This window comes from Anolis sagrei, chromosome 12 (assembly GCF_037176765.1).
Source record: "Anolis sagrei isolate rAnoSag1 chromosome 12, rAnoSag1.mat, whole genome shotgun sequence".
Lineage (NCBI taxonomy): Eukaryota > Metazoa > Chordata > Lepidosauria > Squamata > Dactyloidae > Anolis > Anolis sagrei.
The window spans coordinates 10,415,516-10,431,825 of NC_090032.1; the positions used below are offsets into that span (position 1 = coordinate 10,415,516).

Here is a 16,310-nt window from a genome sequence, read left to right on the forward strand (position 1 = left end):
TTCAAACCTGCAAACTTTTGATCAGCAAGTTCAGTTGCTCAGCGGTTTAACCCACTGCGCCACCGGGGGCTCCATAATTCTAGGTCACTGTGAAACTTTAGATACTAGGGATATATGGGATCTACGTCCCCACCCAGCCCCGTTCTCTGCCCTTAACTGAGACCCCTTTCTTGCTCTCTTTCCTCCTTCCAGTCACGAGCTGATGACGTGGTGCTGGCGGCAAAATCCCCGTCTTCGGCCCTCCTTCATCCAGATTTTGGAGAGCATCAAGGAGGACATGAGCAGCAGCTTCCGCACCCACTCCTTTTTCTACAGCCTGGAGAACAAGCGCTGCAGCTCCTGGGAAGGCTTGGATGCAGAGACAGATCAGCTGCTGGTGGCCGATGCATCTGTGCCGGAGACGCCAACGTCCCCTGTTCCCAACGGCAGCCCCCTCCTCTCTCTGGGCCCCTACATGGAGCAGGGTCAGCCAACCAAATGCAGTCCCCAACCCAATGGGAAGCCCAGCCTTTGAGCTGCAGGGCCCTCCATCCCTGGCTAGACTGGTTAGACTGTCTGTTGTCCTCTTGGATCCAACCAGAGTGAGGACAACATGGGGCATTTCATGGGCGAAGGATGGGGAGATCCTCCTCGGAACAGCAGTAGCAGCATGAGAACTGGAGACGTTGCTCCTCCATCCTGTCCTTTTCCCCTTGAAGACATAGCAGCCAGGAGAAGGTCTCTCTTTCTCTCTCGCACATACGAGGGTTGAATGAAAAGTAATGCCTCCACCTTCGTAACTCCTCAACAGATGCCAGTACTGGTATGCGGCAGGTACTGGCTTGTTCTGTAGACTCTCCTCTACAGTTCCATTTTGGCGAAAAGACTCAGCATTGAACGGTTGTGTTGTTAAAGTGCAAAGTATGGAACCCTGCGCAGACGCTCGGTCAATGCGACTTAAGCAACGTGCAGTCATTGAATTCTTGACAGCAGAAGGTGTCACCCCAAAGGAGATTCATCTCAAGACTGGACTACTGTAACGCCCTCTACATTGGCCTTCCTCTGTCAGTGATCCGGAAGCTCAAGTTGGTACAAAATGCAGCTGCTCGGCTTCTTGTGGGAATTCAGATGAGATGCCACATAACACCAATCTTACTACAGCTGCATTGGTTACCAATTGAGAACCAGATCACTTTCAAAGTGATTGTACTCACCTTTAAGGCCTTGCATGGTCTGGGGCCGATGTACCTGAGGGACCGCCTCACCCCCTACCAACCCCAGAGATCCCTCAATTCTGAGGACCAAGATCTACTGGAAATTCCCAGCGTCAAGACCTTGCGTCTAACAGCAACCAGACGCAGAGCCTTTACAGTGGTGGCACCATCACTCTGGACTACTCTGCCACCTGAAGTCCGTGCCTTACAGGACTTATCAGCATTCCGCAGGGCATGTAAGACATACCTGTTTCGACAGACCTTTGATTTTTGACATTGCTGTTTTTAAATTGTTTTAAATTGTTTTTAAATTGTGTTAGATTTTAGCCATTCTTGTAAGCCGCTCCGAGCCCCAGGGGAGTGGCGGCATATAAGTTCGAATAATAAATACATACATAAATAAATCAAAGTACTCTGGTTTCTCTTCAGATTGTATAAATCTTTCGCATCAGAGAATGCAAGCTGTTTATGGTGATTGTGTTGATGTTAGTACTGTGCGTTGTCATCGTTGGGCGAGTAAGTTTAAAGATGTTGAGGTGGGAACATCTGACTTGCATGACAAACAAAGAGTTGGACATCCTGTGACAGCAACCACTGAGTTTCACAAGCAAAAGTTTGACAGATTGATTCAGGACGGTCATCGTATCACTCAGAGAGAAATTTCAAGCATAATCGGCATTTCACAAGGATGTGTCGGTCACATTATTGCTCTGCTTGACTATCGGAAGATCTGTGCACGATGGGTTGCGGAAACAGAGTGTCGACTTCTTCTGTGACGGCTTCAGAAAACCTGTTCATTGTTGGCAGAAATGTATCCAATTGTCTGATGATTATGTGGAAAAGTGGATAGTGGTTGATAAAGAGCACATTCTAAGGAATATTTATGCGTTTGATTTATTAAAATATTCCCACCCAAACCCAAGTAACGAAGGTGGAGGCATTACTTTTCATTCAACCCTCGTACTTTGGTACCACCATGGATATTTTTTTCTGCTTTGCCATCTCCCCTTGTGTGGTAGACATTCTTCTGTAGGGAGCTGCAAACACAGCAACCACAACCTTCTCAAACTGACTGTTGTGGTTTGTCTGCCCTTCGATTTCAGTGAGCGGCTTTCTTGGCATCCAGACTCAAGTGTGAAGGAAGCTTTCATATGTGGCTCAGGAGGATCTCGGCCAAAGGACTGAATGGTGGGTGTAGCAAATGTGTTGATCTATGTTAAATTTTTGATGTATAGCTCTATGTTGCAATGTGGCAAAATTGGCAGAAGTAGGGTAGCAACAGTAGAGGCAAGATAAATTTGCATATGTGCAGCCGATTGGTCGTATGCAGATGAGTGCAGGCCAGGATTGGAAAGGGCCACTGAGCCAGAATGGCAGTTGGGGTGAAGAGAGCTGAACATTCCAAAGGGGTGGAGTTAAGTTTATAAATAGGCAGTTGGACAGTCAGAAGAGGTCAGTTAGGGATTCCTGTTTGTGAAGGACAGTTAGGAACTTCTGTGAGAGAACAGCAGTTAGGAAAATTGAGCTTAAGTTTTAAGGAAAATAAAGAAGTGCCAGAGTGGTTTAAGGCGAAATATAGTTCTGTCAAGAGTGTATGAAAAAGTAACATAGTTGTTGGTGTGAAACAGTTGAAGTTTGATAGGAAAGTTAACTAAATGAATGATATTGAATGTAAGACTCAAGACTGTAACAGAAGAAACAAATGTAACCATAAGCGTTGGAGCCAGAAGCTATAAATAAACTTTGTTACTTTGTTTACTACAAGAGTGTCTCAAGCCTGAAATATAAAAGCCTCAACATAAAAGCTCACAAGAGAGCCCCAGCCAATTTAAAAAGGGGAAAATAAATTAATACAAGGCAGTAAAAAGATTTAAAAGAAAATATTTTTCCCCTCACATTGTCACACATAAAAAGACACCTGTGAAAGGACTGAAGTAGTGAAAAGACGTAGTGGGCAAGTAGTGGGCAAGAGGGCAGGTGGAGAGACCTTCTAGGGTTTCCTATGCCTTAGTTTGGTGGCATAGGAGTTGCATGCGCAGCCCATCCTCTCCCTCAGGTGATTGCTAAGGTGCTTTGCATACTCCCCTATGTCATAAGATGAAGGCAGAATAAATATACCCTTTTCTCTGTATACAAAAGTGATGGGCAACAACCCAACCTTCTGGTTCGGCCACATTCACTGGCAGCTGCTCTTCCAAAAAGGTAGGGCATGGAGATGTTTCCTTGGGAATGGCATTTGTTCTGTCGAGCATGATGTCCCCACATGGGTCTCTAGTAGGGACTTCATCACATTCAAGCAGGGAAGTGTTTGGTAGAGTAGAACTCAGTCATACTCAGTTATGAAACGAAACGGATAGTTTCATCACACTGTTAAATGTATAAGGGTTACTCAGTTGTGCTCAGCATTCTTTCATAGAGCCATGGCATTTAAAGTGGGGTGCAAGAACATTCATTCCATACTGTAAACACCAAGAGAAGGGTATGGAACTTGGAAAACTATAACTCCAAGAGGACTCCTTCACATGGCGCCATGGCATTTAAAGTACCATAGGTGCCTTCATTTCACAATGTTGATGTACCCAGAGAAGGGTATGGGCCTTGGGAAACTATAACTCCCAGGAGGACCCCATCGCATGGAGCCATGGCATTTAAAGTGGGGTGCAAGAGCATTCATTCCATACTGTAAACACCAAGACAAGGGTATGGATCTTTGAAAACTATAAGTTCCAGGACTGCATAGTATGGAGCTATGCTATTTAAAGTAAGGTCCGGCTGCCTTCATTTCACAGTGTAGATGCACCCAGAGAAGGTTCATGGACCTTGGGAAACTGCAATTCCCAAGTTCATCTCATGGAGACATGGCATTTAAAGTAAGGCTCAGCTGCATTAATTTCACAGTGTAGATGCACCCAGAGAAGGGTATGGACCTTGGGAAACTACAATTCATGGAGACATGGCATTTAAATTAAGGCCTAACTGCATTCATTTCACAGTGTAGATGCACCCAGAGAAGGGTATGGACCTTGGAAAACTATAACTCCCAGGAGGACTGCATCACATGGAGCCATGGCATTTAAAGTGGGGTGCAAGAGCATTCATTCCATACTGTAAACATCAAGAGAAAGGTAGGGACCTTGGGAAACTATAACGCCCAGGAGTGTACAGCATGGAGACATGGCATAATAATAATAGTAATAATGATGATAATATACATCGCACAGTCCTAGACGCTTGGGAAGTGTTCGACTTGTGATTTTGTATTACAAAAACGAGCATATATATCTTGTTTGCTGTGACATACAGCGTTTTTGTGTCAATAATAATAATAATACTAATAATGGCATTTAAAGGTAGCAAAAGGTAATTTTCCCTACTTTGGCTCCTCCCAAAATTTTCCCCTTCCACAAATTGAGGAAATGTTTCATTATAAACCCGAGAGCAACGGATGCCATCACATTACAGAATCAGCCAAACATCCAGATCATTACCAAAAATCCACTTCCCCACCACTTCCTGAAACGTTTGAAAAGAATGCTGGCTCCCACACTTAAAGTACGCAAAGAATTGAGTTGTTGTAGGTCACAACCTCTGAGGATGCTTGCCATAGATGCAGGCGAAACATCAGAAGAGAATGCTCCTACACCTACAACAACCCAGTGAGTCCGACCATGAAAGCCTTCATAGAAACATAGAATCATAGAATCCTAGAGTTGGAAGAGACCTCATGGGCCATCCAGTCCAACCCCCTGCCAAGAAGCAGGTATATTGCATTCAAATCACCCCTGACAGATGGCCATCCAGCCTGTTTAAAAGCTTCCAAAGAAGGAGCCTCCACCACACTCCGGGGCAGAAAGTTCCACTGCTGAATGGCTTTCACAGTCAGGAAGTTCTTCCTCATGTTCAGGTGTTATCTCCTTTCTTGTAGTTTGAAGCCATTGTTCCGCATCCTAGTCTCCAGGGCAGCAGAAAACAAGCTTGCTCCCTCCTCCCTGTGGCTTCCTCTCACATATTTATACATGGCTATCATATCTCCTCTCAGCCTTCTCTTCTTCAGGCTAAACATGCACAGCTCCTTAAGCCGCTCCTCATAGGGCTTGTTCTCCAGACCCTTGATCATTTTAGTTGCCCTCCTCTGGACACATTCCAGCTTGTCAATATCCCTCTTGAATTGTGGTGCCCAGAATTGGACACAATATTCCAGATGTGGTCTAACCAAAGCAGAATAGAGGGGTAGCATTACTTCCCTGGATCTAGACACTAGGCTCCTCTTGATGCAGGCCAAAATCCCATTGGCTTTTTTTGCCGCCACATCACATTGTTGGCTCATGTTTAACTTGTTGTCCACAAGGACTCCAAGATCTTTTTCACACGTCCTGCTCTCGAGCCAGGCATTGTCCCCCATTCTATATCTTTGCATTTCGTTTTTTCTGCCTAAGTGGAGTATCTTGCACTTGTCACCGTTAAACTTCATTTTGTTAGTTTTGGCCATTCATCTCTCTAATCTGTCAAGATCATTTTGAATCCTGCTCCTGTCCTCTGGAGTATTGGCTATCCCTCCCAATTTGGTGTCGTCTGCAAACTTGATGATCATGCCTTCTAGATGACTCCCGCATATAAGACGACCCCTGACTTTTGAGAATATTTTCTTGGGTTAAAAAGTAGTCTTATACGCCAGAATATACGGCACTTTCAAAGTAAAGACCACCCAATGAAACAGGAAATAGCACTTTCAAACAATTAATGAAACGATTTGGAAGTCTCGGAAGTTTTGAAAAGTTTTGCTTTTTTTTTTTGGTGAAATTCGGAAGTAACTTTAGAATTGAACCACGAGCTACATCCGAAACGAGTTTTGAACCAATTCTTTTTGGTTCAACCAAGCCTACTGGACATTGTTTCAGCAAGATGACTTGAGGTCTGTGGGTGAAATGTTCACATCTGGCTACTAGAGGGCACTCCAACAAAAGTGACATGCAGGATTGGTCCCGAAAGAAACCAAATGGGCTGCAGTGTTCTGAGTGGTCACCAGAGGTCATCTTTGTATAGGGAATTACGCATTGGGAGTTGATGGAGACTCACAGGATGCAACAGGTCACCCTATCAAAAGAATTGTTGGTGCTGCTGGAGTCCCTGTTGGTGCTGCTGGACCTCTCAGCGGCCTTCGATACCGTCGACCACGGTATCCTTCTGGGACGCCTCGCGGGAATGGGTCTTGGAGGAACTGTTCTACAGTGGCTCCACTCATTCCTCGAGGGTCGGTCTCAGAAGGTGTTATTGGGAGACTCCTGCTCAACCCCACAACCTTTGTCTTGTGGGGTTCCTCAGGGTTCAATATTATCTCCCATGTTGTTCAACATCTACATGAAGCCGCTGGGCGAGATCATCCGGAGTTTCGGAGTGCGATGTCATCTGTACGCGGATGATGTCCAACTCTGTCACTCCTTCCCACCCGCTACTAAGGAGGCTGTCGAGGTCCTGAACCGGTGCTTGGCCGCTGTGACGGTCTGGATGGGGGCGAACAAATTGAAATTGAATCCAGACAAGACAGAGGTACTCCTGGTCAGTCGCAAGGCCGAACAGGGTATAGGGTTACAGCCTGTGTTGGATGGGGTCGCACTCCCCCTGAAGGCACAGGTTCGCAGTTTGGGTGTGATCCTGGACTCATCGCTGAGCCTGGAACCCCAGGTTTCGGCGGTGACCAGGGGAGCATTCCCACAGTTAAAACTCGTGCGCCAACTGCGCCCGTACCTTGGGAAGTCTGACTTGGCCACGGTAGTCCACGCTCTGGTTGCATCCCGTTTAGACTACTGCAACGCTCTCTACGTGGGGTTGCCTTTGAAGACGGCTCGGAAGCTCCAATTAGTCCAACGGTCGGCAGCCATGATACTAACTGGAGCGGAGCGCAGGGAGCGCACAACTCCTTTGCTGCACCAGCTCCACTGGCTGCCGATTTGCTACCGGGCTCAATTCAAAGTGCTGGCGTTGGCCTTTAAAGCCCTAAACCGTTCTGGCCCAACCTACCTATCCGAACGTATCTCGGTCTATCAGCCCACCAGGACCCTAAGATCTTCTGGGGAGGCCTTGCTTTCTATCCCGCCTGCTTCACAGGTGCGGCTGGCGGGGACGAGAGACAGGGCCTTTTCTGTGGTGGCCCCTCGGCTCTGAAACGCCCTTCCCATGGAAGTAAGATCAGCCTCCTCGCTGATGGTATTCCGAAAAAGACTAAAAACTTGGATGTTCAAGCAGGCATTTGGTTAATTCGGTGCAATGAATGTGTCGACTACGGATTGGTAATATGGATGATGCAATTGGACCACGATTTTAGTTAGGAGATGTATTGGATTGTGATTTATGTGAAATATTGTGTATTATGTTTTTTACGGTTTTAATTGTATACTGTGTACTGTATATTCTGTTGTAAACCGCGTTGAGTCGCCAGTTTGGCTGAGAAACGGCGGTATACAAGGACAGTAAATAAATAAATAACTGGTTGTGAAGACCAAAACATATCTGTTGGAGGCAGCACAGCTTGGAGCTTAAAGCCTGGAGGAATTAACAAGGTAAAAAAATTACAAACAACAACAACGACAAATGGGTTGCTGTGAGTTTTCTGTTCAGCAGTGGAACTCTCTGCCCCAGAGTGTGGTGGGGGCTCCTTTAGAAGCTTGTAAACAGAGGCTGGATGGCCATCTGTCAGGGGTGCTTTGAATGCAATATTCCTGCTTCTTGGCAGGGGATTGGACTGGATGGACCATGAAGTCTCTTCCAACTCTAGGATTCTATGATACGGGAGTTCCAGGCAGGAAACAATCAGGGCCAGCTAACACCTTCCCCCAGGCAGGAAGTAGCCAGGCTTTGAAGCTGCAAGACCATTCAATGCTAATCAAGGTGGTGAATTGCAACATTAACAATTGCCTCCAGCAGGCAGAGTTTTTTCTCCCACCTTGGACATTATTCCACTTTGGTTAGACCACTACCGCCCTATTTCACTTTGGTTAGACCACACCTGGAATATTGTGTCCAATTCTGGGCACCACAATTCAAGAGAGATATTGACAAGCTGGAATGTGTCCAGAAGAGGGCGACTAAAATGATCAAGGGTCTGGAGAACAAGCCCTATGAGGAGCGGCTTAAGGAGCTGGGCATGTTTAGCCTGAAGAAGAGAAGGCTGAGAGGAGATATGATAGTCATGTATAAATATGTGAGAGGAAGCCACAAGGAGGAGGAGGGAGCAAGCTTGTTTTCTGCTTCCTTGGAGACTAGGACGCGGAACAATGGCTTCAAACTACAAGAGAGGAGATTCCATCTGAACATGAGGAAGAACTTCCTGACTGTGAGAGCTGTTCAGCAGTGGAACTTTCTGCCCCGGAGTGTGGTGGAGGCTCCTTCTTTGGAAGCTTTTAAACAGAGGCTGGATGGCCATCTATCAGGGGTGATTTGAATGCAATATTCCTGCTTCTTGGCAGAATGGGGTTGGACTGGATGGCCCATGAGGTCTCTTCCAACTCTTTGATTCTATGATTCTATGATTCTATTCAGTTCACTTGCCTAGTTTCTAACAGACCTCACAAACTCTGCCATAGATGTGGGTGAAATGTCAGGAGAGAATGCTTCTGGAACATGGCCATACAGCCTGGAAGTTGCAACTGTTATTAACCAGTGCCATAGGGGAAATATGTCCCTGGGAGCATGGGTTCGGGTTGTAAGTGGTCATCGCCCTGACCTTGCTCAGTTGAGCATAATTTTTGGATCTGAAACTCAACCAACGACTCCGGCCCTGTTTACCTCTCCGAACGTATTCTCCCCTATGAACCATCAAGATTATTAATATCGCCTGGAGAGGCCCTGCTCTCGGTCCCACCGGTCTCGCAAACGTGTCTGGTGGGGACGAGGGACAGGGCCTTCTCGGTGGTGGCCCCTCGACTCTGGAACTCTCTCCCACCGGAGATCAGAACTGCCCCTTCTATCCTGACATTCAGGAAGCAGGTGAAGACATGGTTATGGAGACAGGCATTCGACGAGTGAGCCAACACCCTGAGATATGGATGGAGGATGATGAACACCGATTTTAGTGGGATGACTGACCATTGTATTTATTGAATGTAACGCTGTTTTAATGTTTTATTGTAATATGAAGTATGATGTTTTATTGACAGTATGTGATATTATGGTTGGAAACCGGTCTGAGTCCCTCAAGAGAGGTGAGAAGGTCGGTATACAAAACGTTTAAATAAATAAATAAATAAATAAATAAATAAATAAATAAATAAAATTGGCCCTTAATGGGCCAATGGGACGGTTGAGTTTCAGATCCAAAAATTATGCTCATCTGCCTCCCCTTCAACCCAAGCTGCACCCGCCCTGTCTGCCATGGATGCCCACCTGAAAGAAGTCAACAGGACAAGCGACAAGGAGGCATTGGCGTGACTTTCCACATTTTGCACACATTTTATACCATGCTCCAAATGAGCGCATACACGACAGCTCTTGGCAAAAGGGTGTTTCATACAAAACATGTTTCCAGCATTGGCGTGCATTGCCTCACAGTTCCGAGAAAAAAATGAAGTGGGGGGGAAAAGGAGGGAAAACCGGCCCTCCCAGGACATTTTTCCATTACGTTTTGCTCCGTGGCACAATGGACAAGTCCCATCTTGACAGCCTGGGTTGGCCGCAAAAGCGCCACTCGGGGAGGCAAACGGCAAAGGCTTCTGAGCCAGATCGCTGATCGACTCAATGCTGACAGATGGCAAAAAGGAGCCCAAAGGGTCCCAGAAGCTCTCGGCTCCAAAGCGCGTGAAGAACATAAAAGCGAGTTGCAGGCTCTTTCCTGACTCCGGAATGACTCCGCACATCCGGAGGCATCTTCGTGCACTGGATGGAAAGAGGATGCTGCATTTTCTCAGTCAGGGCAAGAGTTGCCATCCAGACACCTTGTATATCGTCACCATGAAGGTCATGAAGGGAGCGATGTTGGCTATGAGAAGATCTGCCAATCAGAATGCCAATGATCCAAAGTACCTGCCTGGACCCAAAGGCTGCTTGTGGGATTGTGCCCACCTTCCTCATGCCCAGGCAAAGTTTGGAGGATGCTGTTCCCAAAGGCAAAAGCAAAATGAGGGGGTGAGGGTGAAGTGGCCCTGGATGAGGGTGAAGTGGCCCTGGATGAGGGTGAAGTGGCCCTGGATGAGGGTGAAGTGGCCCTCATCTGTCTTGCCTCCGGAGAACTGTTGGTGAGGGTGGGTAATGCCGGGTGGGGGGCACATCGTAGTGGCTAGGGATGTGGCTGTTCTTTGGGGAGTCGTAGTGGTTGGGCGGAAGGGTCTGAGGGCTTGGCGAGGCGGCTCCTTCGGCTCCGGAGACGTAGCGACCTGGGAAGTGGGAGGAGAAAGATGCAGAGAGTTGTAGTTCTTCAGGGCAATAATAATAATAATCATCATCATCATCAGGTTCTTGTGGGTTTTTTCGGGCTATAGAGCCATGTTCTAGAGGCATTTCTCCTGACGTTTCGCCTGCATCTATGGCAAGCATCCTCAGAGGTAATGATTGGCAGATCTTCTCATTACCTCTGAGGATGCTTGCCATAGATGCAGGCGAAACGTCAGGAGAAATGCCTCTAGAACATGGCCCTATAGCCCGAAAAAACCCACAAGAACCTAGTGATTCCAGCCATGAAAGCCTTCGACAATACATCATCATCATCATCTTTATTTATACCCCGCCACCATCTCCCTGATGGGGACTCAGTGCGGCTTACATGAGGCCAAGCCCAAACAACAAGTTACAGCAGAATAAAACCGAAAACGCAAACCGAAAACGCAGACAATAAACAACAACATCATCTATATATATAAAAATGTAATGTTCGTTTGTGGGATTAACAGAACTCAAAAACCACTGGATGAATTGACACCAAATTTCGACACAAGACACCTAACAACCCAATGTATGTTCTTCACTCAAAAACATTGATTTTGCCATTTGGGAGTTGTAGTTGCTGGGATTTATAGTTCACCTACACTCAAAGAGCACTCTTAACCCCACCAACAATGGAATTGAACCAAACTTGGCACACAGTTCTCCCATGACCAACAGAAAATACTGGAAGGGTTTGGTGGGAAGTGTCCTTTGGTTTTGGAGTTGTAGTTCATCTACATCCAGAGATCATTGTGGACTCAAACAATGATGGATTTGGAACAAACTCTACACGAATATGTATTGTCGAAGGCTTTCATGGCTGGAATCACTCAGTTCTTGTGGGTTTTTTCGGGCTATATGGCCATGTTCTAGAGGCATTTCTCCTGACGTCAGGAGAAATGCCTCTAGAACATGGCCATATAGCCCGAAAAAATCTACATGAATACTCAATATGCCAAAGTGTACACACGGGTGGAGTTTGGGGAAAATAGAATCTTGACATTTGGGAGTTGTAGTTGCTGGGATTTATAGTTCACCTACAATCAAAGAGCATTATGAACCCTACCAACAATAGAATTGGGCCAAATCTCCCACACGGAACCCCCATGTGGGCCACAGCAACGCGTGGCAGGGGACGGCTAGTTTATATAAATAAAAATGTAATGTTTGTTTGTGGGATTAACAGAACTCAAAAACCACTGGATGAATTGACACCAAATTTGGACACAAGACACCTAACGACCCAATGTATGTTCTTCACTCAAAAACATTGATTTTGCAATTTGGGAGTTGTAGTTGCTGGGATTTATAGTTCACCTACAATCAAAGAGCATTCTGAACCCTACCAACAATAGAATTGGGCCAAACCTCCCACACAGAACCCCCATGTGGGCCACAGCAACGCGTGGCAGGGGATGGCTAGTAACGATGTAAAATTACAGTAAAGCAACACACCCTGCACCTCACATGGGTATGGCTTTGCATTGTTGGGCTTTAGCACAGCTGGTTAATCACTACCAGCAATAAATCACACCAAACAAAAGATTGGCAGATCAAAGCCTGGATCGGGGTGAGCACCCAACCTTCAGCCCAGCTCACTGTCCACCTAAGCAGCTGTGAGTAGAGCTGGGCTTTAGCACAGCTGGTAAATCTCCAGCAATGATACGATCTACCAACCAAAAGGTTGCCAGTTCAAAGTCCTGGGTCATGTGAGATTCTGATTGTCAGCCCAGCTTACTATTACTATTGTAAGCCCAGCTTACTCTGTCACAAGCCAGTCAAGGTGGTCCCAGTGGTGATTGCCACACTGGGTGAAGTGCCTAAAGACCTTGGCCTGCACTTAAAAACAATTGGTGCTGATGAAATCACCATCTGCCAGCTGCAAAGGGCCACCCTACTCAGATCTGCACGCATTATTCACCGATACTTCACACAGTCCTAGACACTTGGGAAGTGTCCGACATGGGATCCAATACAACAGCCAGCAGAGTGATCTTGTTTGCTGTGTACTCATCTTGTTGTGTTTCTAATAATAATAATAATAATAATAATAATAATAATAATAATAATTTATGAAAACTCTGTCACAAGCCAGTCAAGGTGGTCCCAGTGGTGATCGGTACACTGGGTGAAGTGCCTAAAGACCTTGGCCTGTACTTAAAAACAATTGGCACTGATGAAATCACCATCTGCCAGCTGCAAAGGGCCACCCTACTCGGATCTGCATGCATTATTCACCGATACTTCACACATTCCTAGACACTTGGGAAGTGTCCGACGCTGGATCTAATACAACAGCCAGCAGAGTGATCTTGTTTGCTGTGTACTCATCTTGTTGTGTTTCAAAAAATAATAATAATAATAATAATAATAATAATAATAATAATGTATGAAAACTCTGTCATAAGCCAGTCAAGGTGGTCCCAGTGGTGATCGGTACACTGGGTGAAGTGCCTAAAGACCTTGGCCTGCACTTAAAAACTATCAACGTCGATTTAATCACCATCTGTCAGCTGCAAAAGGCCACCCTATTCGGATCTGCACGCATTATTCGCCCATACTTCACACAGTCCTAGACAATTGGGAAGTGTCCGACGTGTGATTCAATACAACAGCCAGCAGAATGACCTTGTTTGCTGTGTTCTCATCTTGTTGTGTTTCAAATAATAATTACTTTCCCTAGCCATCATCCTGTTCTGGGATACAGGGGCATCACCAACCTCAAGGAGGATGTCCTTGCGGGAAGGAAGTGATAGTACCATTACAAGAATTGTCCCTTTCCTCAGTCTCTGCCCCTAATATACTACTGGCTGGAAATGATGGGAGTCAATACCCCAGCCCAGTACCTCCTTCCTCCTCGTCCTCCTCCAATTCGGAGATGCTGATCTCCGCATAGGACCGCTCCCGCTTGGCAGGGGACTTCATCTCCATATAGCTGCCCTCCAAGGGCCGGCCGGGCAGAACGGGCAGGTCCTTGATGGTGGCGTAGGGGTTTTCACTACCCAGGGAGCTGTCGCTTCGACATAGGGCCTCCTCAGCAGGAAACCCTGAAGGAGAAGAAAGGGTCATGGATTAGTACCAGCCAGCATCAAGGCTACACTGAGGAGTCCCTACCAATCATAGAATCATAGAATCAAAGAGGTGGAAGAGACCTCATGGGCCATCCAGTCCAACCCCATTCTGCCAAGAAGCAGGAATATTGCATTCAAATCACCCCTGACAAATGGCCATCCAGCCTCTGCTTAAAAGCTTCCAAAGAAGGAGCCTCCACCACACTCCGAGGCAGAGAGTTCCACTGCTGAACGGCTCTCACAGTCAGGAAGTTCTTCCTCGTGTTCAGATGGAATCTCCTCTCTTGTAGTTTGAAGCCATTGTTCCATTGCATCCTAGTCTCCAGGGAAGCAGGAAACAAGCTTGCTCCCTCCTCCCTGTGGCTTCCTCTCACATATTTATACATGGCTATCATATCTCCTCTCATCCTTCTCTTCTTCAGGATAAACATGCCCAGCTCCTTAAGCCGCTCCCCATAGGGTTTGTTCTCCAGACCCTTGATCATTTTAGTTGCCCTCCTCTGGACACATTCCAGCTTGTCAATATCTCTCTTGAATTGTGGTGCCCAGAATTGGACACAGTATTCCAGGTGTGGTCTAACCAAAGTGGAATAGAGCATGGGGAGCATGACTTCCCTAGATCTAGACACTATGCTCCTGTTAATGAAGGCCAAAATCCCATTGGCTTTTTTTTGCCGCCACATCACATTGTTGGCTCATGTTTAACTTGCTGTCCACGAGGACTCCAAGATCTTTTTCACACGTCCTGCTCTCAAGCCAGGCATCGTCCCCCATTCTGTATCTTTGCATTTCGTTTTTCCTGCCTAAGTGGAGTATCTTGCATTTGTCACTGTTGAACTTCATTTAGTTAGTTTTGAATGGAATCTGTCAGTTAATACTAAGGAAGCCAAACAGGGGTGGGGGTTCTCCCCTAATTTATTTTCCATCTTCCTTCTGCTTCTTGGTCAACTAGCTCTCTATAGGCTAGTTGGCACTATTGGGCAAGGAGCTTTGTTTCCTTCCAACCATTCAGCACCGACAGCTTTGGACAGCGTTGGTTGGGGAGACTGGCAGAAGCCCACTTGCAGAAGTGGCAGACTGGCAGAAGTGCCACTTTTTTCCCCATGCCATTTTGAAACACAGAAGTCTCCCTCCAGCTCCTCCCCTCCATCACTCTTTTCTTTAGGCTGAATAAACACAGATCAATGGGAACGATAAAAATCCTCCACGAGGTCTCTTCCAACTCTATGATTCTATGATTCTGTTCCCCAAGAACTGGTTATCAACAAGCCATATGGATGGATTGGGAATTCTGTTTATGTGGAGCACTGCAGAGAAGGAGGGCCTCTGGAGCGCATGAGAAGTGGGCAAGAAAGAAGACAACCCACTCCTGGAGAACCCCCTCCCAGTGTTTCTCTCCATTCTAAGGGCTTCCCTTCAGATCCTACTTAGTTCCCATTTTGCCCACTGAGATCTGGGTCCAGTTTTTTCCTCCCACCCATATCCGAGGAAGTGCTTCGCTGGCACAAAGGTGCCACTTCTACCTCAGGCTCATTACCTTTGCTGGGAGGTTTCCCCATTCCATTGGTGTAGCTGTAGCTGCGGTCCATCTGGCCTCCTCCTGGTTTGGGGGGAGAAAAATGGGCAGCAAAGTTAGGAGAAGACAGAGCTGCTGCCGCCTTTGCTTTTGAGGACCGGAGGGCAGATTTTCCTTGTCACTCAGCCCGAGAGAGACTACTGCCGCATTGCCAGTGAGCCACTCGTCTTTAGGAAGGCAACCAAGACCTTTAAATGCCTGAGTGGAGAAGTGCCAACTTACCCTGCCAAGGGCCGGGGCCAAGGGTGGGCGGCAGAGACCCTCGGAGGTGCTTCCAATCCGCCGGGAGGGTGGCGTTCCCTTCTGCCCCGTACATCCCGGGCCATTCCCGCTCCAAGCTCTTCACAGGGGGGAAAAGCTGGCTGCTGACCAACTGCAGAAGAAATGGGAGAACATATAGAGCAGTGGTTCTCAACCTGGGGGTTGGGACCCCTGGCGGGGGGGAGGGGGTCACAAGGGAGTATCAGAGGGGTCACCAAAGGCCATCAGAAAACACAGTATTTTCCTGGAGGTTCTGTGTGGAAGGTTTGGCATAATTCTATCGTTGGTGGGGTTCACAGTGCTTTTTGATTGTAGGTGAACTATAAATCCCAGCAACTACAACTCCCAAATGTCAAGGTCCATTTTCCCCAAACTCCACTGGTGTCCACATTTGGGCATTTTGAGTATCAGTGCCAAGTTTGTTCCAGATCAATCCTTGTTTGAGTCCACAGTGCTCTCTGGATGTGGGTGAACTACAACTCCAAAACTCAAGGCCAATGCCCACCAAACCCTTCCAGTATTTTCTGTTGGTCATGGGAGGTCTGTGTGCCAAGTTTGGTTCAGTTCAATCATTGGTGGAGTTCAGAATCCTCTGAGTGTAGGTGAACTATAAATCACAGCAACTACGACTCCCAAATGGCAAAATTAATCCTCCTCCAACCCTAACAGTATTCGTGTCAGGTTTTACAATGTATTGCAATGTAATATAGCTGAGTCATGCACTGCTAATAGGCTTCTATTGGAAATGCTGAGTCATGCATTAACTGTATATAGAACTTCATTTGGGGAATGTGTTCT

The 16,310-nt window shown here is 46.8% G+C and overlaps 2 protein-coding genes across 2 annotated transcripts in view; one reads left to right on the plus strand and one right to left on the minus strand.

Moving 5' to 3' along the window:
- Nucleotides 1-849, plus strand: part of INSRR (insulin receptor related receptor) — a 93,968-nt gene extending 93,119 nt beyond the window's left edge. The window contains exon 22 of the mRNA XM_060758216.2: nt 193-849. Coding sequence (XP_060614199.2) covers nt 193-514 — 322 coding nt within the window. The 3' untranslated portion in view covers nt 515-849. The remainder of the gene's footprint in view (nt 1-192) is intronic.
- Nucleotides 850-9,599: 8,750 nt separating this feature from the next.
- Nucleotides 9,600-16,310, minus strand: part of PEAR1 (platelet endothelial aggregation receptor 1) — a 76,911-nt gene continuing 70,200 nt past the window's right edge. The window contains exons 19-22 of the mRNA XM_060758215.2: nt 15,474-15,624; nt 15,213-15,275; nt 13,451-13,651; nt 9,600-10,558 (exon numbers count right to left, since the gene is read on the minus strand). Coding sequence (XP_060614198.2) covers nt 10,392-10,558; nt 13,451-13,651; nt 15,213-15,275; nt 15,474-15,624 — 582 coding nt within the window. The 3' untranslated portion in view covers nt 9,600-10,391. The remainder of the gene's footprint in view (nt 10,559-13,450; nt 13,652-15,212; nt 15,276-15,473; nt 15,625-16,310) is intronic.